This window comes from Acipenser ruthenus, chromosome 4, assembly GCF_902713425.1.
Source record: "Acipenser ruthenus chromosome 4, fAciRut3.2 maternal haplotype, whole genome shotgun sequence".
Classification (NCBI taxonomy): domain Eukaryota; kingdom Metazoa; phylum Chordata; class Actinopteri; order Acipenseriformes; family Acipenseridae; genus Acipenser; species Acipenser ruthenus.
The window spans coordinates 85,673,437-85,701,129 of record NC_081192.1 but is presented as its reverse complement, the minus strand read 5'-3'; the positions used below and the strand labels follow the sequence as shown (position 1 = coordinate 85,701,129).

At 39.6% G+C, this 27,693-nt stretch overlaps 1 protein-coding gene across 1 annotated transcript in view; it reads left to right on the top strand.

The window, feature by feature from the left end:
- The first annotated feature begins 2,335 nt into the window (after positions 1-2,335).
- asic1c (acid-sensing (proton-gated) ion channel 1c) overlaps positions 2,336-27,693 on the top strand; it is a 326,563-nt gene continuing 301,205 nt past the window's right edge. The window contains exon 1 of the mRNA XM_059022992.1: positions 2,336-3,477. Within this exon, the coding sequence (XP_058878975.1) occupies positions 2,923-3,477 (555 nt within the window). The 5' untranslated portion in view covers positions 2,336-2,922. The remainder of the gene's footprint in view (positions 3,478-27,693) is intronic.

Here is a 27,693-nt window from a genome sequence, read left to right as displayed (position 1 = left end):
CAAGGCCCACCTCCCAATCATTCAGAGAGAGGGTGAGACCACACACCCTCGTCTCACCTCTCCGTGTCATTGCCATGACTGACAGGCGGATCCTACAGGTTGCTGCCCTCTTCCTGCAGAACCATGCATGCGCCACAGTCAACAGATCTCCCCTGTTACAGTGACAATGCAGCAAAAATAAACAGTGCAACACATGTGAATGTATTATTAATTATTTTTTATTATTTTAATTTTTTTAAATAGTATTATTTATTTCTTAGCAATTATTATTATTTACATCTTCAGCCTCAAATGTATTAAATCTCAAAAAAACATATTAATCAATATCATATGTAGATCATTATCTACATATCTTAAATAAAAGTCTGATCTTTATTTTTCCCGCTCTTCTGAAACCATAATTTTGATAACGATCACTTAACATGAAACTATATTGTCTCAGTTTTATAAACTACACAAAATAACAAAATAATTTTTGTAAACTGTATATATACCTACAGTAAAATCTGCTGCTATCAACAGTAATTGGCCCACATAAACACACTTGTATTTCTGCATAAAAAAAATAAAAAAAACTTTCTTTGGTGTCACTAGTAAATGTATATATTTTTTTGTTGAGTAGCCTTGTTGTTTGTCAACCAATAGAATGTTAGCAGAAGCTGGGAAGAGGCGATCACCCTAGCAACCAATAACAGTACTCAGTCAGGGTCAGTTGAAATGTTTGCGGAGTTGAAAAAAAGATCTGGCAGCGGTTGGCCATTTAAAGTCTCACGCCTGTTCCAGTCATTTATGACTTAACTTGGCATTTACTAAATATGACTGAGGGTGGCGGCGTATGGCAGCAGCTCCTGGGTCGAAAAGAAGATGTAATCTGCTGGCACATGTGCAAAGTCTGCTACTGTTCACATACAGTTTTTTATGTCACATGCCAACATGAGTCAAAAGTGATTTCATTTTTTTTAAAGACACGTTTAGACAATGCAGACAGATACCAGCCCAACTTCATGTGTTTCCAGGCAACAGTGTTAATTCTTATGCAAAAATGCATATTTTTTAAGGCAGTATACTTTTGCAAATACTGTTTATGAGAAATTATGTCAAACTGATGGAAACTGGTAAAATGCAGTGTGATAGTTTCCATGCATGTACATACAATGATTGACCACCATTGTACTGCTCAGGGTCAGGCTTTGTCTGAATTGGGAGAGTGTAATTATCACCAGTGAATGCATACCATTTGTGAATAAGGGTATTTCCTTCAACCTCCAGGACCTGGTTCAAATCTTTTCTACTCTAATCTAATTTAGTTCTGGTGGTCTCCTCTTGGCTCTAAGTGACCAAAATAAAAAGGATGTATTAGAGTATGTTGTTTGTTGGCTGTAGGTTGGTAGTTTGTGAAAAACGGCATTAGGAAAGAGTGAAGAGGCAGACAGGCTAACAGCATCATTTTATTCTCAGAGGAGGAGCTTTGATGGGGATGCCACTTTTGAAGCTGGAGGCCATATAATGAAGGAAGTGCAATGGTACATTTTACAGAGGATTACCTTTCTAAAAATTGTAATTGCAAATGATTGATTTGGTGATATTTCTTTGTATAATGCTGATCAAAATGCTTTTTTTTACATGTGTGAGACAAAATGCAGTATGAGAGAAAATGAAATGCAAAAGTCACATTTACTGCATGCAATCAGAAAGAAAGAACCAGAAGCAGCGAAGGTGCTGGGCTATGCAGGATTATATCAGCCAAGCAGTAATAGAAACATGAGCTGTAATTCAAAATGATTAATAAAAGTCAAATAAGACAGCAGGGTTTCCCTTCAGTGCGTGCCATCATGTTGAAAGGCTTGACAAACAGCAGACACCACACCCAGTCGGTAGACATTGACTGATAGATCAATTTCTGCATTTTGATCAATATGGTGTATATATATATATATATATATATATATATATATATATATATATATATATAGAGAGAGATGCAATCCACCTGCATAGCTACCTGTGGCATTCTTGTACATGAACAATTATCAGTGATTCAAAATCACAAGCCAGTACTACTATACCATAATACCCGTACTGTGAAGTTCCAGCGATGAACAAGAGATACTTCCTGTGCAGGACTCAGAAGCAGACAAGCCACGGAATTCTCTGAGCATGTTCGGCAGTGGGATGGACCCTGACTACTAAAGAGAGGGAGAGCGAGAGAGAGAGAGAGAGAGAGAGAGCGAGAGAGAGAGAGAGAGAGAGAGAGAGAGAGAGAGAGAGGCAGCAGACAGCAGAATCTATACAGTCAAAAGATCAGAAGGAAGCTTGCAGGTTTTATAAAGCTTCGGGAGCTAGACGGCAGAGGCAGCTAAGAGGCAGCGTGGTGCATGCTTCACTTTCAGAGGGACCAGAGAGACAGGGAGAGGAACCCTGTGGGGGCTACAGCTATACAGCATTGAGGTGGGTCACTGACAGATCTACCACTCCCCTTTTGGGTTGACAAGAGACAGGGAGAGAGAGAGGAACAGCAATACAGCTCTTTATCCCCGCCCCATTCACAAAACATTGCATACCATCGCCGTGGCAATGCAGAAATGTTCCTTCCGATTGGTGGATGAAGAGTCCCATTGAGAGCTGAGACTAAACCCCCCTCCCTTAAACACTGCCTTCCTATACAACTCCCATCTTTCTTTTCATGTTTTTTTCTCTGTTGGTTCTTTGTATTCCTCTAGTCTCGCTCTTGAACACTCAGTGAGGGGCTTCTTTAAATATGGGTGGGAGCTGTCAACCTATTCACCTTTTGCTTTGATCCAAAAAAGAAAGAAAGAAAAAGCAAAGGATTTCTGCTTTCAGGACTGGGAACTGTAAAGCATTACTAGTCTGGATTATATTTTTTTGTTTGTACTGTCCATCACTACAGGATATATTACAACAATGACGGGTGATTCAGAGGAAAGTATTGAAAGCATACGGCCATCCAACCTGCAGGTGTTTGCAAACAGCTCCACCTTGCATGGAATGAGCCATATCTTCGCCTATGGCCCCATGACCTTTCGCCGCTTCCTCTGGACACTGTCTTTCCTGGGCTCGTTAGGACTCCTGCTTCTGGTTTGCGTTGATCGGGTCACCTACTACTTCACCTACCCGCATATAACCAAGCTGGACGAGGTTTCAGCGCCAAACCTCACCTTTCCCTCCGTCACCATCTGTAACCTCAACGAGTTCCGCTTCTCCAAGATCACCCGTAACGACCTCTTCCATGTGGGGGAGATGCTGGAGCTGCTCAACGACAACTATGAGATCGCCAACACCCAACTGGCCGAGCCTGAGGTTCTGGCTGCCCTCAAAGACAAGGCCAACTTCCGGGGGTTCAAGGCTAAGCCCTTCAACATGACCGACTTCTTCAACCGCACGGGTCACGACATAGGCGAGATGCTCCTGCAGTGCACCTTTCGTGGAGAAAGCTGCTACCCCATCAACTTCACCACTGTGAGTCTCCCTCTTTGTTTTTGTTCATTGCACTCACATGTGTGGTGTTGCTGCTGTTGGTAAGGGTTTTGGGGGCTTTGATGGAGTTTTTCGCTGGATGTTTTGAGGGGGTTGGCAGGGGTTGCAGAGGATGGATTATGGAAGAGGTTTCTAGGATCAGCTCTCTGTTTTATCTGTTGTTTTGGAGTTGTGGCTGTTGTATTGGAGATGTGTGTACTTAAAGAATATTTGATTTAATATTTTTTTTTTGCTGGTGTATTATTGGTGTTATATTATGGTTATGCATAATCTTATAAAATGTTTTTTTTATTTAGCAAGCAATGAAGAATGTGCTGTTTTTTAGTATTCATTTTTGCTGTGAGAAACATTATTTTCAGAAAAAAGTAAATGCTGTTGTTTTTTTGAGCATTTTAGCGAGTGACTATTGTTGTTCGAAAAACATTTGTTTCCACTTATAGTGTTTTATTTTATTTGTTTTATATATTTTTCCATGTGCAGGTTGTATATTACATGTTAGGACCAGGAGGTTAGGGTTTGGAAAATGTGCAGCACCTGCATTGCTGTGTCAGTGTAGGTTTTAAATTCATGCTCACACTTTGAAAATCTATAAATTAAGGGATGATGTCTTTTGTTCATTGTTTAATCTGGTGTGCATTTGCATTTGTTTTACTTATTATTGTTAACAGTAGTAAGACATACTTTTAGCTGGCATTAATTTAGTAATTTGCTAATTTATTATTTATTAATAATCTAGAAATATTACATTTTCCCCTGTTGCTATATTATGAGGGTTTAAGGTGATGTTTGATTGTTTGTTTTTGTAATCATAAAATACCCTAATTTCATGTATTATTTCAGATGGTTCTTGCTGAGTAAATATACATACATAAGTGTAGTCATTTAAAATAATTAAAATAATAATGATTATAATATTTGTCATTGTTTCTAAGAACTTCATTTAGTATTGGGTTGTGTTTATTAAATTAAGTTATATAGATTGCATAGTGCTCTTTTGCGATAACATACTGTAAGATAATAGAAATACTTTATTTATTTATTTATTTATTTATTTATTTATGTATACAAATCAGGCTATTTTTGTTAGTGGAATTACACAATATAATGAACTGTTGCATTGCTATGATGTACAGAAAACACTATGTTACTTGTTCACATTCTTGTTTTAAATGTGAGTACTGCCTGGAATGGAGCCCAATATTGCTCACTGATTTTCAATGATTTCCTTTCTTTTCCTGTCCACTTTTTTGTGTACGTTTGGTATGTAGAAGCATGTGTTAATACTGTTCGTCAGTGTGCATGTATGTGCAGGAGGTACATGAAGTTTAAGCCACAATATTTAAGGTTTAAAATAACATTCTGTTTATGTTTTTACTCCTCTCTCTACACATTTTTTGTTTGGAAAAATTAAAGATTTGTTAATTTAAAATATATTACAACAGTAGAAGAGACAAGGATGCATAATAAACCTGCATAAATAAACCAGTTATACTACATATGTGGGGTAAAAGACAAACCTTGTGTAAGTTTCATTTAACATTATTACTTTTTCTTTTCCAAATTCAGACCTGCTCAAATTTGTCCATGGGAGTTCCTTTCAGAGTTTATGAAAAAATGAATTAAAATGAATGAGCGTATAAGACATTTCCTTCATCTGAATGTAATACTATCAGCCTATTAAAGCTTTTATGTACTGTAGCTTTTATCATGCTAGCAAAATTACATCCAACACAGCCATGGGTTACAACAGCTGGTGAATTGTAAATGCTGGATATATGTCATGGTAAATGACATAATTAAGAGTACATTATTGTGAGAGTACCAGGGGCCTAACCTCGCAAGTTGACAGAAGGTTATGCCATCTTGCTCTGAGTGAACTTATTTGCACAGGTATGGAATTCTAGTGCTCATCTGTTATTATGGATAGTGATATCTACTTAAAATCAACAGATGGACTCCTTACAAGAGTGTTTGCCCACGTTAACGGTTGTACACTGTGTATTTTAAATTATACCATAAGAATGTAGCACTGCTTTTTAAAAAGGTGTATTAGAAAATGTGTGGGGCTTGAGTATGAAGATCAGCAAACATCTACAAAAGCAGAACTTAGCAGACAATGCTATTCTGTTTTTGAATCTCTCCTCTTAATAGTTTCCCAGCTGTGTGTTGCCTACTTTCTTAAGACTGCAAAGATCACAAGGAGACTATATTTAACACTATGAAGGGCATGACTATGGCAGTCTATGGCGGAACTGAAGTAAAGGAAATGCTGGCAGCGGTGCGGGGCACTCCGGCAGTGGCAACACTGGCCCCTCCGGACGTGCAGCTGGAGATGGCAACGGCTCCTCCCCTTTTGGCACTGGAGACACCTCCCCCTTCTTGGGCGCTGGCGGCTTCCCTGCTCACCTTCGGGAATGGCTACCTCTCCCTTTCTTCAGTATTTGGTCCGGCAGCTTTTCCTCTTCCTTTTGGAGGGGGCAGTAGGCCACAAAGTGTCCAGACTCCCCACAGGCGAAGCACCAGTCTCGAGATAGGTGAAGAAGGTGTCCAGGCCGCCATCCCACAACACTGGGAAGGAGGGGGTATCTGTCTTCGACATTTGCGAGACCGGCATTTGGACAGTCTTCAGACGGAGCCATTCCTCATCCTGAAAGACGGCCTCCTTGAAGAGGTGGTCTCCCCATGGGCGCTGCTGCTCGTCTACGCTTTCTTTCTATCCCGCCACTAACACCATTTGTGACAGGGTAGCATCACTGGCAAAGCTTGTTACCGTCAGGGAGAGAGACACAGAAACAAGAAGCTGCAGTTTAAGCGCTATTGTGCACTTTTAATTAAACACAAAAACAAACAAATAGGCGCAGTGGCCAAAATATACGGTTCAAACAAACCGTATAACCAAACGACTAGACATTCCCCTTATAACCCAACACAACACGGCACTCATCTAAACACCAACCCCCAAAAGACAGTTTTTTCCCTTTTTATACACCTGTGGCTGGAGCCTAATTAATCATCAATTATTCCATTATGGCACCAGCCACATTCCCATGTGTGTTCTGGCAGGGGGGGGATTTAACCCTCTCCCTGCCAACCCAATATTCCCCCCCCCCCCCACACACATTACACTGGCAGGGCTTCCATCCTGCCACAGCACTTAATCGCCAAGCATGCATAATACAAGAACATGTCTGCTTTGCATGCTCAGAAATCTAGATCCATATTTATCAAGGTTTTTATACCAAACTACCGTAACAGTAACAGTTAAGTATTAAGTTATATTTTCCTTGGTGCAAATTGCATTTTGACCTACAGTCGTTGAATTAATCAGATAATGAAAAATACTCCCCACTGTGAATCCAAAGACAATTGGTATAAATAAGTGATTAGTGACCAGAGTTGGGGTAACTCGTTACTTAGGTAACGCGTTACTGTAATAATATAACTTTTCTCAATAACGAGATACTATAACGCAGTAGATTTTTAATGGGAGTAACAATATTACATAATAATGTTACTTTCCACAAAAAAGAAATTAATTTGTCTTGTTAGCTTTACTCTGCTATACACCTACATTGGTGGCCTTTTCTTTTTTTAAAGCCAAAGTACATTTCAGTTCAGTTGTAACTGTAAATGTGAACTGCTCTTTATTGTATTTACAGTCAGCAACACACACCGTCAAACCGGAAACACTAACAACTCGGCTTACAGCAGTCCCTAAAGACGGAACTGCTATTTTCATTGAACACATGGAGACCCTGAACACAGCTTTCATTGCGTGTGTGCGCACAATCAGGATTAACTGGCTTGAGTACAGAGCTTAATAAACGCATAACAGAGATCCCGACAGGTACATAAACAGCGTCTTCTTCAGTAACCCAAGCTCCCTTTGATGTGACACTACTAGGGTGACCAGACGTCCCGATAAAATTGGGATCATCTTGATATTAGGCGCTTTGTCCCGTGTCCCAATTGAGGTACTTTCGGGACGCCATTTGTCCCGATTTTTAGAGTAAGCTTTCAAAACCCTGATGTAAAACGTGACATTTTTATTTTCTCGTTAGGAAATTTCGTATATATGGGGCTGCTATACTGATGGCTGGTGTTGTTGACAGGCTCGTCAACACCACCAGCCATCATGACACTTCACCAGTAAAACCAGACGCACAGGAGCACGCACCAAGAAAAGCTTTCTTTGGGAAATGTCTTGACACGATCCACAGCCGAAATATACTTCGCTTGTTTTGCTTTGTTGTCCATTTTTAGCATTTTACGTCTAATGCTGAAAACTAGATTTTAGCAACCTGAATCAAAACAATGCAGCACTGACTTTGTCCAATCTGCTACGCACAGTACAGCAGGTCACAGAAAAGCCAGTACAGACACACTGATAGGCTGATTAAAACATCGCTGTCATCGGAACAGTAAACAAGAAAGTTAACCGATTTGGAGTATTTTTTTTTTTTATTATTATATTTCTCTAATTTTTTGTTTTTGCCTAAGTGCAATGCACACAGGAAGGCGAAGGAATAAAAAAAGCCTATCTACAGAAGAAAGATACGTAGTTTGCGTCGCTTGCGTTGTGCAGTAGTTCACGAGGTTTCTTTCCTCCCCGCATCAACTGAAAGTGTCCCGATTTTTCACTCTTGGTATCTGGTCACCTTAGATACAACAAGGACTCTTTAGATTTATAAACAAAATGTTTAAAATAGTTTGACTGAATGTATGCTTTGAACAACTCAAATTGCATGTATATGTACTAAAGTATAAATCATACCTAAGTATGTATCTACAAAATACATGTGAATCTATTGCGTTAAATAATTTATCTAACACAATGTTTTATATACATTATGTCAGTTTTTTACGCTTGATATTTACATTGACTGAAATGTCTATTATTATTATTATTAATAATAATAATAATAATAATAATAATAATAATAATAATAATAATAATAATAATAATAATAACAACAACAATAATAATAATAATAATAATAATAATAGTATTGTTATCATCATTATTATATTTTAAGCATACAAAAACAGTAGCTTAAAGAACACTATTAGTATACTTAAAGTGTAGGTTGAATATACTTTAAGTATTGAATAATATTACTTAAAAGTAATTACTAAAAGTAAACTCCACATATACTACCAGTATACCTAAGGTGTTCTTGAAACATACTGATGTACTACATAATAACATATACCATTTGTATATTTCAGATATTAAAACTGGCACATTACATTTTAAAACTATTAAAATAAAAGTGTACAAAAATGTCTGTAATTACTTAAAAGGACTAACATTACTCATAAGACAATATTATGCCAATAATTTATACTTTTATATAACTTAACAAAAAACTATGATCTCATACTAAATAAAATGTGTTCTCAACTCATCAAAGTTCCACCTGCCATGGATGTATATTGCTGTATGCCATTAGCAGGATGTCAAGGTAATGTTATTATATAGCTGAGCTCTGTTTCAAAAGCACAAATACACAAATAAATGGTTGATGAAATACTTTCATAAACTACCCATTCCTACAACATTGAGTAAACAGGTAGTAACATTAAGTATTAATTATGTACAACACAGTTATTACGAACATATTTTAAATAATTTAAATGCTTATTTTCAAAAGCTAAACAGGGCTGTGTGTTACTGAACATCAACATTGGGATCAATGAAAATAAAAACAATTCTAACTGTATACAGTCTTAATTCAGGAAAAGACCAGCAGGTGTGGTATGTACTGCGTGATACCAATATATATATTTTTTTCTTTTATCAATCATTTTTTAAAGACAGTTATAGGACAGAGAAGGACCTTAGACAAATAATAAAATAAATAAATAAATAAATACATGTCCATACCATACCAGCGGTATTCAACCATCTGGAACAACCTATCATTGTTCACAGTTGGCTTGTTTCTACAATCTTGCTGTTTCTTTAGTCTTCAAGTTCACGGTCAGTAGAAACAGTTGAAGACGACATGAGATGGTGAAGAATCTAATATACAGGAAGTTGAAGACCAGCAATGTGAGACATTGTGGGGCATGGGCCTTGGTGACAGGCTTTGTCCAAGTAAGTCTTTGAAGGAATTTACTATCAGGGAGGTCTAAAAAAAAAACAAAAAAAAACTACATCATGATTTGTAATCCTATATTTTGTAGTCAAGATTGCTTTAAAAACAAAACAAATTTCGTAATCGTAATTATTTGTAATGTGGATAAAAGTAATCCAACAGTTACATTTTCACAATATCGGAAAACAAAATCCAGATCAGTGTTATCAGTGTTATGTCTGAGGACAGTTTCTAGCAGATTTCTGCTGCGATTAGCACCACTTTGAGTGACGATCCCGCTAGTCCAAATTTCCCATTCCCTCAGTAGCACTGCTGCAACACTGTGGTATGTAAGTCTGGCCTTAGTTAGTTTGTTTTGCATTTAGCCGGAGCTCACTGATAAAAAAGCTGAAACAAACATGGTATGTGCATTTTTATGTAGCAAAACCTATAGGCTACTACTAGCTATTGCAAGTAATGACTGGTTGTGTCAATGTGTAGTTTAAAAATAATAATATATATATATATACAGTAGGTGCTTCAGTAATAAAATACAGTTGGATATTTCATATTTATTGTGACTACGTTTTAGACACAGTATAAAACGAATTTAAAAAAGTATACTACTTCAGAAGTATACTCTAAGGTTAAAGGCATATTATTGCAGCATACTTAAAGTATGCTAACTCTTAAGTATACTATGCACTCGTACAAATTTTGAAATACCTGTTTTAGACCATGAAATGCTGTCAATAAACCCTGTAAAAAACAATACACAGCAATAACTAAATGCTGCTTAACAACTGTAAAAAAAGCATTAGAAATTAAAAAGAAACTAGAGGTCAACTAGCAAGTGCAGCAATAAGGGGACACGTGAGTGTTGAGCCAATCCCATAGAGGGCTTCGGAGAGCGAAACAAAGACTTTGGGACTACTGCGGCAGCCGGAAGTTAGCTCGTGGCAAAACAGAATTGCTCCTTCCAACAGGTAGCAAAGAGATGCCATAAGGGAGGATGTATAGGCATTTTAAAAGCTGCCCTTCCCTGCCCTTTACAATTGTGTACCAATCAAAGGCAATTCACTTCCCCATTGAGTGTTTTAAAAACATGGACCGCAAAGGCTTAAAGAACGCAGAGCTAGAAAAGTGTCCCAGGGGCAACGGTGTTTAAGGCGCAGAGAAGATAATAGCTTCAGAAGCCCAGACATTAGGAGCGTGCTGCAGGCGCGAGCGCAGGATCGGTAGATTTTCCAGGAAGAGAAATGCATTCACCATTCGAGAATTCGATTCTGCAGAGAAAGAAAAGTGCGGTGAGTAGCCTTTTCAAATCTAAATTGATAATCAGATTTAAACGATTAAGTTGAAGTCTGCAGAGCTGTGTAGCGATACACGAACGAAAACAGAAAGCCCATTTGAGAATTCAGATTCAGCATTCGAGAGTTTGGAGCGAGAAAGCTTTGTTCAGCAGTGTCGAGGGAAGAATGGTCAGCGGCGTTTGTCAGCTGTGTCTTTCCAAACATCAGATTTAGGGGAGCTCCCTAATAGAAGCTGAATCTCAAAACAATAATTATGTGAATATATTAATTGTTACAGCTGTGTATAATGGTATTTAAAACAGGATTCATTTATCTGACTTTTTACACATTTTTACAATCTTACTCTGGTCCCACCACAGTCAGATACGCAACAGACTACTGTAATTGTAAACATATTGCACAAAAGACATTGACCAAGACCTTGTAAAAATGTTTGACAAACTAAATTATTTCATTTTTTACTATGCTTTTAAATATTGAATTGAAATACTTCCTTTGGACTAACTAATTTAATGTACAGTATACTGCACACAATGCAATAAAGGGTTAAAGGCATACATAGTAAACACTGTCCTTTTTGCGTGCAGAAGTGCCTGTTTGTATGCCAAAGGGCCAGGAATTTCGATTTGTAGCACCCTCTACACTGATATTTTTATCCTCGTATTGACAGTATCATTGCACCAATAATGATGGGAACGATTGGGCCTGTGCACTGTAGCTTTCATGATTATTACTTCCTGATGCACTGCATGCAAAGAATAATGAGCAAGAGAGGTAATGTGTGAAGTGCAGGGCCTGATGGTCACATACTCCAGTGTGAATTAAAGGCCTCCAGAGAATAGGTGAATAAAGAAAGCCGTCAGCATTTTCTTCACTCTTATTTTAATAAGGGCTATACACAGAAAACTGAGAATATCTGAGCTGGCTGGAGTTGACTGGAATCAATCCATTGTGATACAATTGCTAGAAAATAAATAATGTAAATAAAAGTCATTCAATTTTCAACAAATCTAATATACTAATACACTGTACAACTACAGCATAAACTTCACAGATCTCTTAACACTAGAACGACCGTGTTTAAAGGCATACCTTGAACAACCATGACCAGTCAATTTGACCGGCGTATTAAAAACAACATAAATATTATAATGAAAGGACAAACAACTGAATATATGTCGTAGTTTTATTCAGGAATATAAAGCATCTTCAAAACTGAAACACTGTAAATAAATGTGTTTATATACAGACATATTACATAAAGCACATCCTCAAAAAACGGCACAAAATGAAATAAGCAAATAATTGAAAATAAATTTGGGTATATACAGGTATATCATATACATACAAAACTGTACAACTGAAGTATATATTTTTTGTTTTTAAATAAGTTGGTTTATATTGCCTACATAACAATGTGCATATACCCAACTGAAGCTATGCGTTTATATACAGACGTACTATAATTGAAATGACATGAATAAATAAACGTTTGAACAGAATGGGCTTCAGTCAAATGTGTGTATATACATTTATATAAATGTACTAAATAAATGGGTTTATATTTCCTACATAACAATGTGCATATACGCAAGCTATGCGACTGATTGATGGGCTATTCAGAGGCTCATTGAAACAATAGCAATGTCAACAGACAGCTCACTTGAGGAATGGAGACTGATATAATCAAACTTCAATACGGCTGCAATTCCCGACTGATAAACACAAATAATACCGCAACATTTAATGTTTTATATGTATCGGTCAATTTTACTGTGCCTGGTCAGAATAGGTATGACAGTATTTTATCTCACTAATCTTTGCAGCTACGCGATTATTTCTTTGTCGGGGTAGTTAGTATACATATTTAGGAAAAGTCAGGAAAGCACGGTTCCTTATCTTAAACACTCACACCAATTCAAATTTAAATTCCAAAAACGGTCAAAATGACCACCTTGGTCGTTCTAGTGTTAAGCCAAAAGGGCTTTAGAATCTTATAATCTCACTTTCACAGACTTAGCGTTGTATTTTGAAACAAGTTCAATAGCAAAAGCAAATTCCCAGTGAGGAATAAAACAAGTTTAATAGTATAAAAACTGTCAAGGAACTACTCAGAACAATAATTTAACTCCTCCTTACTGCAACTAACTTCTGTCTTGCTGGTTTTACACTGTTACAATTATTTTATCTCTCCTAAAATAATTGCCTTAACCTGTACAACCCACAGGGCAAAAACAAAGGCTGAGAGGGATACAAAAAATGATAACCTATTAGGTGTGGTTCGGGGGGGGGGGGGGGGGGGGGGGGGCGTTAGCTAGGCCCCCTCTCTTCTATGATCTCCTCTCATCAATTAAGTCTACTCTATTTAAACCATTAGTCACCCCTATGCAGTAGTCTTGTGCTTAGTTTTCGTTTCATGTATCACTACAGACCAACATCTAAATCGATTATTTGGAATACAGAAGAACACTCACCCGCAGCAATCTTCTTTTAGAATCAGGAAATCCCCGATGATGGCGTCATCCCTGTATCCAAATCCAGCAGATGAAACGGCTAAAGAAATCCGCCCAGTATCCTGTTTTATCCTACCAACATAGCAAATCTTTGACTCTGCACAACGCCAACCTTCCACATCAGCCGCTGCGATGGTACAGTACTCGATCCTGTTGCACTGTATCCAGTATTCTGACCACCAGAGCTAAACTGCATCTTCCTTGGCTTGCATTTCCAGTGAGCCTTTTTAAAGATTGACACATTCACAGAATCCTGAAAGGTATTTCTTTTCTGTCGCAATCCAGTACTTAAGTAGCAGCAGCAGCCACCAACTGCATTACAAGATCCAGTAGTGCAGATTATCTTTCTGACCTTTTATAAAGACAGCAAGCTTTCATTCAACTCTTAACGATGTCCTTCGGTGCACAATCGCCTGGAATCACTAAATATCAGCATTACCAATTCTGTTTACTTTCTCGCCATTGCAGACGCCATTACAGCCTCGTCTCTCCACGCCCATATCGGCAGTAGAACTGTCAATCGTCACGTTACACTGTTTCCATACAATCTCCTGGCTGCAGCGATTCATTGCTGCTTTCTTTCAGTAACTGAGGCACAAAATCATAATGGGTGGCATATTAATCTGGTTCAATTCTCATTCAACGCGGAATCATTTTAATTTTGCAATTTGCATATTCCCCAAGTTTGGACATTTATATCTCGAGTTACTTGCTCTTTCATCAACAGCAAAAACTTTAGATTCCTACATTATTATTTCGTCAGAAGCTGGAAAAGACATTAAGATGTGGTCAGCTCTCATGGCCCATCTATAATCTATGATGATTTCATTTCAACACCTCACGACCTGACTTTACTTACGGACATTTCATTTAAGGGATTTGGAGGTTTTTAAACAATGAATGATTTTCTAGTGCATGGCCACACCTAAAATCCACAGCTCTTCTTGAAAGGTACCCAATAGTTGCAGCAGCACGTATATCGGGTCATCTTTGGTCAAAGAAACCAATACCTTTCTTTTGCGAAAACAAATCTACAGTTCATATTATTAATAAAGGCCGTTCCAGTTCACCTGTTATTATGCAATTACTGCGGCAGTTAATATGGATTTCACTATCAAATAACTTTCTAATCCAAGCGTGCCATCTACTGGGCATTTATAATAATACAGCTGTCGCTCTTTCTCGTTTACAGATTTTCCAATTTTAGTCTTGTCCTACAGCTCTACAGCAGTGACACCCCAGTTCAGTCAGCTAATTTTCAACTGAACCTAACTATCAGCGGAACACTCAATACAGCACAAGCATCATGGCTGCAGCAGTCCTACTTCCATTGCCCCTCTTATTTCACTGGCTGGACCACCTATTGATTTTTCTGTTCCCAAAGCAGGATTAATCCGATTCCATTCAACCAGGACTGGATCATGGCTTTCATAGTACACGCAAAGGATTTTCTACAGTCAAATCCTATCTGTCAGTAATACAACACCAATTTTGCTTGATGTCTATTGCTTCTCCAGCTCTACTATCAATTTCAGCTGTCCATCTCCTCCTGCGCAGAATCTCTAAGAGCTCTCCAGCCACTTCTCCTTCCCATCTGCCTATCTCTATAGTCATTCTTAGCAATTCAATTTCAATCCTCCATCAAGGCTGCTTTTCTCCATTTGATGACTTAACAATGGAAACCATATGTCTATCTGCACTTTGCTGGGTTTGTGAGATGTTCAGAATATCAGGGTATTCGCTGCAGTGATCTCACGCATATTCTAGATTCACATTTTATTCTCTTCCTACGCATTTCAAAAACAGATCCGCTTCGGCAAGGACAATGTATTCTGCTTTCAAAATTGACTTGTGTCCATGCTGAAATATGTCACTCAACGTAAACCCAAATCTCCTTCCGACCACCTCTTCATCAATGCAAGAGGATCTGTTGTATCAAGGCATTGATTTTCTTCTCAGCTCTCACTTTGGTTTCCAGAGCAGAACTTCCCCCGCAATTCTATACTCCTCATTCAATCAGAATCGGGGCAGCCACTTCAGCAGCAAGAGCAAAGATTAACCAGCATCTAATAATAAATAAATAAATAAATAAATATGGGACGCTGGACCTCATCAGCAGTCAAAGCTTACATTAAGTCTTCACCATCCGAAATAGCATCTGCCCATCAGTCCATTGCTAATATGTCCAGAGTGGGGACGACAGGGCCACCAAAGGTTTCCCACTAAAAAAATAAAATAAAAAGAAAGGGGGTTTTTCCTTTCCACCGTGCGGAGGGTCTTCACATAGTCTTTAGGGTACAGTTTACTAATCCCTTTGTCACGTTAATTGTTTTCTTTCCTTCTCGTGTTAAATGTTTTCTCTCATTTTTCTTCAACCCCCTCCTTTAGCATGCATGATTCCTTGTCTTCTTCTCCTTCAGGTTGTGATGTCTCTATTTATGTGAGGGCTCCCAAGTGGTGGAACCTCTCCTGTTTGTCAGGTCTCCTCAAAGACGATGACCCCTCTCCTGCTTGTCGGGTCTTTTCAGCGATGGAACCCCCCTTTGGGCTTTTGAAGAGGCAGAACACGCCGCTCTGTATGTTCTAATAACTACTAACTCCATGTTTTTCTTTCCGGTTTGTGAGCCTCTTTGAATGTCCCTCTTCTTATGTTGGGTCACTGCAAAGACGGTGGCCCCCCTCCTGTTTGTCGCGACGGAACCCCCCTGCTGCATATGTTGGGCCATTGAAGATCCGGAACCTCTCATGTGTTAATATTACTAATCAATTTTTTTCTTTCTGGTTTGCGAGCCTCTTCGTATGTCAGGTCTCCTCAATGACAGAACCCCCATTCTATGTGTTGGACCTTCGAAAAGGTGGAGCCTTTCTCTTTACAAGTTTCATTTGTTATTAACTCCACGTACCTAAACATCACCTCAGGGGCCTTGTTCATGCCCTGTGAATTTTAACACTATCAAACTAGCAATAAAAACATTTGATGAGCAGCTAACCTACTGTTTTCAGTAGTTTATTGGTAGTTTTATACTATAAAAACTATTATATTCACCTCTGAAAAATTGCCTTTGCACTTTTGTTTCTCAAAATAGGGCACTTTGTTTCAGCAGTTTGACAAAAGGAAAAGCGTTTTTAGTTATTTCCAAATGTCCTGGGATGTTAACATTATTTTTTATGTAGGTCAGAAAATCCAAATAAAGGTTTAGTTTGAAGCACACATAGTTTAGAATGTCCTGTTGATACTAAAATGCATTCAAAATGCATACACTTCATACACAAACCTACATTGCCACGTGCACATCAACAGTACTAGTGTTTTGCTGTTTTTTTTTTGTCTTTTCTATTGTGCTTCTGGGTAGTTTATTTGGCAGTGCATTCTTTGTAGATTTGGCTCCAAGTAGTGCTTCATATAGTAGTTAGATTTTCAAAACATCTCCCCAGGGTCTTTTGTTCTGTCTGCTTTAATTTACCGTCTGTTGCTATTTACAGAGTAATTGTTTTCTACAGTCTTTAAACTTTTGTGATTATCATTGGTAATGGTAGCTTTTGTAAAGATTATTATGTTTTATATATTTTGGGGAATTTTGGGAAGCATCTGTCTGAATTCAGTTCTGAATCAAAACCCACGATTTGTATTATTCATAAACCATAAACTCACTGATTAAGCTTTACCATGTATTTTTTAAATAAAACAATGTTTGGTATTTATAAAACCTTTCTAGACTGAGACCAACAGCACTTAAGAAATAGATAAATGAACAATTTTGTTTGTTGAATTATTCATAAAATAATTGTAAAAGGATATTCTAAAAACGCAATGTACTGTATACAGTTATACGGTTTGTCCTTCATCGCTCAAAGAAAGATGTCTATTTTTTTTTAGCTTATTGAATATACAGTAAAACCTGTACAACCTGGCATTGCTAGGAACCAGTGTGCCGGGTTAGACAGTGTGCTGGATAGCTATGAGACAGCATCCGCCAGTAAAAAACGTAAGGGGAACGAAAATTCTGAACGCCGACGAGATGTTATTTTCGATTTGACAGAGGCATTTTTTTGTGCTAATATTCCCTGGAAAAAATTGATAATCCCAAACTACGTATATTTCTGAACAAACATGTAATAAATGCAGGAGCAATTCCTACAGCAGGTCAATTGAGAAGGGAATATCTACCCCAAATTGCTGAGTTGCACAAGATGAAAATTGTACAACAGGTAAAGATGTCTGACAGTGTATCTGTACTTACTGACAAGTCTACAAATGCAAAAGATCAGTATGTTTTGCACATTTTGTTTGTTCTCCAAGGACTATCGAATACCTTCGAACTGAAAGTAATATTAGCCGACACACGTAATCTGCACTCTGTGAATTACTCATCGATGGCACAGGGCATTGTGAAATGTTTAAACGTATTTGAAGTTAATTTTAATAATGTGACTGAATTTGTCTCCGACAATGCCAGTTACATAATCAAGGCATACAATGACATTCTTCGAGGTTTACTGCCAAATTCAGTACATTTGACTTGTAATGCCCACATAATAGCCCTTGCCAGCAATATCTGGGCAAATAATTTTCCGAAAGCAGACAAGCTGGTTGCAACCGTTAAAAAAATTGCACATTTCACCAAACACTGTAGTGTTAAAGGACCTCCAGAAATTGCTTAGTTTAAAATCTAAATCGACACATGCCAAGGGACTGGTGGATCTGATTCAGTGGTTTGAAAGCTGTGAAGTGAGCGTCCATCAAACATATAATAAAGTTGCAGAATTAATAAATACATAACCGAGCAATGGCACAAGAGGTACACAGCACAGACACCGCAGTAAACAAACTATGTAAAAACCTTCCATGACGTTTCTGAAAAAACATTAATCTTTTTGCGGATCAACCACATTTTTTTCAACCAGCTCATAACTGACGATGCTTAAGTTTAATAGCAACATTTAATGCATGGGACATTTTCTTTCATGAAACTGTGACACTTAATGTGCTGCTTGCGAACAACCTTGCAGTATTATTATTATTATTATTATTATTATTATTATTATTATTATTATTATTATTATTATTATGTTATATTTGTAATATATATGTTACAGCATTGATGTTATGATTTCAGTATTTTATATAAATTGTTCTGGGAATCAGTGATGTTTTTTTAATATTTTGTTGACAAATTATGTGTTCCTACTAGTAAACTGAAACATTTAAATTATTTATTTACACATATTGAATAAGATGTATTAGTAATAAAGGGATGCATGACTAAATAAATGTCTGTAGCTGCTGCTGCCGCCTAATCAACGCGCCAATGCGCGTTAATAGAATGACTAATTGAGATGATTAAAGGAATCGCGAGATTATTAATCAATAAGTGGTTTAATTAAGCAGACTACATGACCACCTTGCGGTGGGAGGAATGAAGTGCAGCCTAAGAAAGCAGGTTGTGTAAAATGCAGGGCCCTATGGATACTGTATGTAACATGTTTATAATATACGCATCAAAAAAAGAAACACACAGGTGTTTTGAATGTACATTTATGGCATTAGTATGGCAGTTTGCTTAGTAAAATACAGAAATCATTAAGACATTCAATAAAGTCACTTTCAAAGGTAAAACAAAGTTCAAGTTCAAGGTCAACAGAAATCAGTAACAGGTATGCCCACCATTGGCATCAATGATGGCCTGACATCTCCTGCCCATGGATGGAATCAAAGTCTGGATAACATGCTGGGGAATGACAACCCACTCTTGCTCAAGTGCCTGGAAAAAGTCGTTGTAATGTCTGTGGCTCGGGGTGACGTTGTCGCACACGTCGATCAAGCTCATCCCACAAATGCTCAATAGGGTTCAGATCTGGTGATTAAAATGGCCAGGGAAGCACTTGAACATTATTCTGAGTGAGGAAAGCTGTGGTGGCCCGGGCTGTGTACGGTGGTGCATCGTCATGCTGGAAAATGACGTTTCGATGGTTCATAATTTGGATCACATGAGGCCATATGATCTCATGACAATAGCGCTGAGCTGTCAGGTTGCCTTGAACATGAACAAGGTTGGTTCTCCCACCACCAAATCTGTCAACCTGTCACACACAGTTGCCCACAAAACGTTCATGACGTCACCTCTTTTGGATTCGTCACTGTTTTGGATTCATCACTGAACACTACGTTTCTCCATCTTTATATGGGGCATTTTCTGTGATTATGACACCACTGAAGTCGTAGTCGATGATGTTGCGGCATAAGAATCACTTCTCTAACTGGCCTTCTTGCTCAGATACCCGCCTCCCGTAGGCGGTTTCTGACAATCTGGTCGGAAATTCTACTCATTCCTGATGCTGCAGATGTTGTACAGGTTGCAGTGGTGAACCTGTCACATAAATGACATAGGCGTATAAATCTGTCCTGGGCTGCCGTCGTCACACATGGTCTACTGGATCTTGGGCGGTCAAGTGTTGTTCCACGTTGCTGGTATCAGTGCCAAAGTCATCCTATAGTGCTCTGGGAAACATTCAGACACCTTGCCACGGCGGACTGAGATTCGCCGGCTTCCAAATGTCCAATAGCATTATTCCGTTGAGCCTCGGTATGTCCAGGCATAACTTCAAATGTGTCTACAGTGAACACTAATAAGACATGCAAGCTGAGAACTCTCCACTTTTACAGCCACATCCCAGCATGCTGCAAGTGCAGTGAATGCATGTAAATATTGCAAGTCTGAAGCAAATGGTGTTCATTTTAGGAATGTTCACGTGTTTTGTCGTTTTGGCGTACGTCGTGCGTTTTCAATCCTGACAATGTGACACTGTCAGCAAAACGTGTTTAAATAAAATACAATTCTTTTGATCAAGTTTTGTTGCAATTTTTAAGAGATTGAAAAAAAAATCTGCTATGCATTTCTTTATTTGAAGGGTATATTTACAGAATTTATTACACTGCATACTTACATATAGTGTTATAGGGTATGTAATATATTAAAAATACATTCAGAAATATATAAATATGCAAAACTATAAAACTGACATTTATTTGGCAAATACATTATCTATTATATATTTTAATAAATGTAGGGGCAATATATATATATATATATATATATATATATATATATATATATATATATATATATATATATATAAGCAGTGAGTATGTATATCTAATGATATTGGGCTACATTCAGTCAACCCAGAATAACTAGCTCTGTGGCTGGAGATTGAGTTTCCTTATAAGTGTAAAAAGTAAATAAATGACACACCATTATTCTAAATAGAATCCATCTGGATACTTACAGAGGGCCAACACCTGACACAAGCATTTATTTTACAGCATGCATTGTGCTTTGCTTTTTTGGCAATTGATGTAATAGGCAAACACAGAACACATCAGTCAACAAACATCTGATGGATTTGGGTATGTATTACAGTGACAGGTGTAACTGTTCATCATGCATGTAAGTCAGTCCCTGGGAGTGCGCCTGTCTGGCACAATGGTACAGTACCTTGCTACACACCGGTATGGTTAGAAAACCTCCATATGCTATTGAAATCATGCAGTTTAAGAAGAGAAACAATCTGTAAGGCTGGTGGCTTTTCGTGTTCTTTTGAAACAATAGAATATTTTAAACGTATTTCTACAGCACAGTTACAGATTTCAATAAAACATGAATGAGTTACTAAGTATTTTAGGGTATATGCTGAGTAGGTAAAAAGATACATCTTCAAATACAAGCAAGATAAATAAATACCCCAAATGTTCTTCATTTTAAATGTTTCTGCACTGGTATGACATTAATCTATTTATTCATTCACCAATTCAAAACTGTTTTATTTTTTAGCTTGTTGGGGGTCATTTAGGTGTTACATATTGTACTATTTATTAATTCCACACTACAGGACTTTTTGGTAAAGTTTTTATTGTTTTGTGTTTTTTTTTTCTCTCAGATGTTAATGTATCAGTCTGGTTCAATATTTGAATCAACTCCATGGTGTTCACAGATAAAGGTAACAGCAGGTAGGAGTGTGCAAGATTAGGAAATTGGGGTTTCAAATTTAAAGACATGGTCACAGCAAAATTGTGTGGGACCCAAAATTAGCAGTTGCGTAAATTGCGTTCTGACCAATAGCACACGTTTTTATGCAATTCACTTTTTATAGGGCCATGCCATCCTAACATTTTTCCACCCACTCGTAGCAGTGGGCTACGTTTCAGTTTGCCACTGCCCATCCTGCACAAGTAGTACCATAAGGGAGAATAGTACCATAAGGTGTTTTTGTTCATATCACTTTAGCATTTAATTGCTGATGGGAATGCTTTTTCACCAGTAGCAGGTGAGATTTGCTGAAACAGAACATATACTGTAAAGGTTCATTTCTTTAGCATATTGCTCATTCTGAAAATAGATTTACTCTCTCTGGCTTACTGAAACATGTAACTGCAATGGGTAATCCACCTTGTGTGGGAGAAAGTGGGAATAAGAAAAAGGGTAATGAAATACATAGAAGGAAAACGTTAGGTTACTTACTGTAACCCTGGTTCCCTAAAAGAGAAGACGACCACCATGACATTACTTATGGGATATGCCGCCTATTGGTAAGTATTCACTGAGCTCCTAATATCAGAGCTGCTGATAGGCCCCTACCTAGGGTGTTGTCCTCGATCCCGCCTACCAAGGGTTAAACAGTCAGCCCACAGAACTCATGTTCTCTTTTTGCATCAAACCCGTGAGGGCGACCGATGCAACCTCGCTGGTTGGTGGTCGTCTTCTCTTTCAGGTAAACAGGGTTACGGTAAGTAACCTAACGTTCCCTTTCAATTTGAAGACGACCACCAAGACATTACTTATGGGAAAGTATACCAGAGCCGTCGCGAGGGAGAAGGAACGGCAACATAAGAGGGACTGTGGCAATTGCCCCGCCCCTGTATTTTTGTGTTTTATGTTGTATGTTGCATGTGTTAATGTTGGTGTATTGTAGTTGGTACACGGGATATAATGTGGGTAATGAGCATGAGTGTTTAAAATGTATAATTGTATTTAGGACCGGGGATTGCACTTCACTTCACGGTTGCACAGAATTAGTTCACTTGCTGGAATTCAAGTGAATAATTAATTAGTAATTGAATCCCGGCACAACAGTATATATAGATGCACAAAAGCACTCACTCGGGGTTGTGTGTTCGGTGAGTGGAGAACGGGTGTGGAGAAGGAGAAAATAGAACGTAAATTAAATATAAGTTGCTGGAACTCACCATGTTTGTTTGTCTGTTCGTCCACTGTTTGTTTAGTGTTAATCCATTTTGTTTGTCTATTTATTTTGGCCTCAAGTGCCGTGTCCTGTTTTCTGTTTAACCCTTTGCGGTCCTATGTCGGACCTGGTCCGACATTGCAATTATTCCTATCCGGTGCAATGTCGGACCCAGTCCGACATCATCAAAAAGACAAGACGCAAAAAACTGGTTTCTAGTTGTTTTTTCTCCGGAAAAAGCCGAGAAAACCATGCAATGGCCGAGTGGGAGCGACAGGAGCCGAGACAAGCCGAAAAAAAAGGGCGTATCTCATGATTTGACATACTTGCCCCTGGGATCAGATAGGGGCGGCCATAAGGAAACAAGCTGCCTGTGACTGCATCAGCGCTCAGAGAATATCACGGACATTTGAAGAGCTTATTTCAGATGTTATAGTAATAAAATAATGACTTGGATCGCATTATTGAGGCATTTGGTGATAAAACGAGTGATCAGGAGATGATTGATTGGTATGTACGACTATTATTATTATTATTATTTATTTATTGGCATATGTGAAAGCTATAGCGAACGAAAGGGTGGGGCGGGGCTGGAGATGCCTAGTGAGTGCTTTGTTGATATGCAGGGCCTTTTAAACCCGTTTGACTGTGGAAAAAAAAATACTTTTAAACAGCGTGTCTAAAATTAACTGCGCGTGTGAAAATAAATTGGACCTGACGCACCTGACACACACTTAATAAATGGACTGCAGAGGGTCAAACCTTTTATTTTACAATAAATCACTGAGTGCCGCAGTGCTTCAGTTTCACTTGCCACTACTGTCTGTCTGTGTGTTTCTTTCTGGCCTGACGTCATCCCTACAGCTAGCCTGTCACAGGGACACATCAGGACTGCATAACCCAAGGTTAGCGGTGCGAGTGTGCAACCTCAAGGATCCTTGTGCCTAATGAAGGCAAGGAAGGATCTATTACGTTAAGGCGACAGAACCTGTAGAACGTATGCGGTGTAGCCCATCTACGTAACACCTCAACGTCCGCACCGGGCAGAGGAAGTTCAATCTCCTATCCTCCTCCAAAGAAAATGGAGGTGGATGGAAAGACTCCAATTCCACAGACTGGTTCATGTGGAAGGCTGTGATCACCTTAGGGAGGAAAGCAGGATTTGTACGTAGTGACACCCTGTTGCCATCGTCCCAAATACACATACAGCTCTGCACCAACAGCGCTTGTAGCTCACTGACCCGCTTTGCGGAGGTGATGTGCAAGAGGAAGGCTGTCTTCATAGACAGATACTTCAACTCTATGGAGTGTATAGGCTCAAATGGGGCCTTCGTGACAGCCTCCAGCACAATATCAAGGCTCCATTCGGGGAGAACAACCCTCCTTGGAGGGCCACTGGATACACCTTCCATCAGCTGGACCTGCCCTGCGCCAGAGCACGGGGAGGGAGTAGTGAGTAGTGAGTAGGCTATGGGAATTACACGGTCATTGTAATTAATGTGTCTACATAAGCTTTACAAAACTCGAAAATGTTGCTGAATATGTTATTCTAGATTGTTATATTTGGTCTGCTTGTTACTTTTTTTTGCAGCCAACACAGACCATTTTAAATGACTCTTGTTTCCAGCGAATGTTTGTTATATTTTAAAGATTGTTTCAATAGCGACTTGAGTTCCAATGTTACAATGTACTCGTACATCCTCAGACAGTCCAAGCAAGACACCCCCCCCCCCCCCCCCCCGCTCATTGTGACAAACTCAGAACCTACTTACCTTTTCTTAATATACTATAAGAAAGTGTGTGTAACCCTTGTGCATAATTTCGCATGATGATTTCTTGCAAATTAATCTTTTAGCTTGCTTTATTTGTGCATATAATTAACTTAGTGACTAGAGCGACTGCTGGTTCATTTTTGCGCCACGCAGTAACTCTGGTCATTTACTGCTCTTTAGTGCATGAGGCCCATATGTCTTCATACAAGCAATGCTGTGTTTCCCTTGTGTAGAAGTAACTTTTTTTTTCATATGTGCAGTGCACACAGAGATGACATTTTGCTTTCCTGTTTAAAAGCTAGCTCTTCTTTTGATATTTACTGGCACATGTACATGCTTATTCAGGACTGTGGCACAACCGTTCGGCTGCTTGATTTGAGTAATACGATTATACAAAGTTATTTAGCATCCCATATATATTTGAAACCTTGACGCACCTGTCCACTGGGAGAGTTAAGAATGAGCTAAACAAAACGCAGCTTTATTTTTCAAGAAGGCTGGTAAATGTTGTAAATCTTGTTTGACTGTGCATCATATTCAAGTGCTGGGCAAAAGCTGATGATTGTGTGGCTCTGGTTTCACAAGGTACTCATCTTTGTTTAACTTGCGTGCAAATTAAGTCTGGCACTTTCGAGTTAAGAGTTCAAGTACTGATGACTCAATGTTTAGGTCAAAACTATAACAAGGCAATAATACCAAAGGGAATTGCTAGATATCTGAAATCATCAAGTCCCTGTCAGTGAATCAAAGTGCTTGATTCACAAACATTCTAGTACATGTTATTGTAGGTGTTGAAACAATCAAGTGACAAAGTGTCCACATCTGACACTTACCATTTTTCAAAAGCAAGGTGAAAACAAATTAGCTGTGAAATACATCTTAAACAGTTAACAAAGTTTATTTTATATATATTGTAACGGCCCGGCACTCACTCGGGTTCGTGCCCCTTTAAAAATACGACCCAGGACACAAGAAATTGAGTTTTTAAGCGCAGTCGCGCTATTATTTTAATAAACACAAAAAATAAACAAAATACAAACAAACACCTAACTCCCACTGGAGCGCTAACTAAACAGGTTTTTCCCTCACTACCTTGCAGGACGGCTAAGCCGTTTACCTGCTAGTAAAAACCACAACCACACAGGTTTAACACCGCACTTACGACTGCTCGGAAGCAGAGCACCTTCCTTCTGCCTCCTTCTACTCAGCAGCCGTGTGCAGACAAGCTGCACATCTTAAATACCCTGCACCTGGTTTTAATTTACAATTGTACCCAGGTGCGGGTGATAATTAATCAATAAACAAATTAACAAAACAATAAAACAATTAAACAAAATGTGCATACGCACATGTTTTCTCTCGCAAGGAGGTTTTAACCCCCTCCCTGCTGTTTCTCATAACCCGCTACTTCACACATCCCCCCCCTTGTCTTTACAAGACACAGGCCACGAGACGGCCACCTCCTCCCTTAAAATCTAACCACCCAACCTCAAGTTCATCAATGTCCTTTTCTGCCCTTTTCCACGGGCGGACTTGAGGGTGGATCGGTCCACATCCCGGCCCCGCCAGGTAAGGACCGCGCACCGTGGACAAGGGGACCCAACGGTTCGACAGGGGCGACCGGAGCGTAGGCCGTGGCACTGGAGGATGCAGCAGTGGACAGAGATCTTCCCCTGGGAACCGGCGCAGCGATGTCCGATCACCCAGGGGAAGCGAAGCAGCGAACAGGGGGAGCGACAGCGACGTCTGGCAGCAGCCCAGCGACGTCTGGGTGCTCGGGGAGAGCGGAGCAGGGAACCAGGGGCAGAGCTGTGGCCAGTGCTGCAGACTCCTGGGCTCTAGGCCTAGCACAGGGAGGTCCAGGAAGACCGGCCGGGTGTCCTGGAGCAAGGGGTGAGGGACTGGACGCAGCGGTGCCGGACTGGACCGTAGGGGTGGTGGTCGGGGCTGTGGTGGAGGTATGCTTTTCACCTCCCCCCTGGGCTCCGGAAGCGGCGGCTCCTCCCCTCTGGGCTCTGGAAGCGGCGGCTCCTCCCCTCTGGGCTCCGGAAGCGGCGGCTTCTCTCCTCTGGGCTCCGGAAGCGGCGGCTCCTCCCCTCTGGGCTCCGGAAGCGGCGGCTCCTCCCCTCTGGGCTCCGGAAGCGGCGGCTCCTCCCCTCTGGGCTCCGGAAGCGGCGGCTCCTCCCCTCTGGGCTCCGGAAGCGGCGGCTCCTCCCCTCTGGGCTCCGGAAGCGGAGGCTCCTCCCCTCTGGGATCCGGAAGCGGCGGCTCCTCCGCTCTGGGCTCCGGAAGCGGCGGCTTCTCTCCTCTGGGCTCTGGAAGCGGCGATAGCAGCTCCTCCCTCTCTGGCTCGGGAGACTGTGGAGCTGCGCTAGCCTGCTCCCATTTCTGGAGCAACAGCTCCAACTCGGTTGGCTCCCGCTCCTGTCTGTTCGGCGGTGCCAACCCCATCTCGCTCATCTGTCTCTCCCATGTCGCTGTCTGCTCTATCTGAGCAGCAGTATTGCGGTTGATTCTCGCAATTAATTCCTCAATGCTTTCCATTTCTAGGGTCGTAGGGGCGCCCACACACTCTGACACCATAATATACAGCACTTATCTATATTCTAATCAAGATAAACATCTAATCCCAAATAATCATAGCACCTGCCCACTAGGTATAATGGCTCTGCCGTTACCAGGACTGAAATTGACCCCACATTACTGAACATTTTATTAGCGGTTTGCATGAATAAATTAAAATACTTGAATCCAAATTTTTGATGGGGCATTTTAAATACACATTCCACATGCTTACAGCTGATCGTTGCTTGTGCCGCTACTCATGTTCCTATGTAAATTAGGGTTCTGGCTGTGTCTGTTTATGTGTTTAGTTTAGCAAACAGAAGTCTAGAGTTTTCTGTGTATCGTTTTGTTCTTCAATAATATGCCGTAGTCTTGGTGCAGTTGTAAATTTGAGGTCTGTTGAGTGGCATTTTTGCATCTTGATCGTAGGAGACACTTGTTTATAGAAAATTGTGTAGCATTCTTGACGGATAAGTTATTGTTTTGATATCGTCGGTAATCATTCTTCTGTTATGATAAAACTGCCACAATACCATGCAAAACTACCATGGTAAGCTTTTATAAGGGCAGACAGACCTGTACTGTACACCAATGTCCATCACATGCAACAGAAGGCCTGTACTTGCCACTCTAATATAAAAAAAGTGAAAAGAAAGAAAAAACAACATGACCTTAATCCCTGAAATGACCTGTGTCCTTCACCCATTGTCATCTT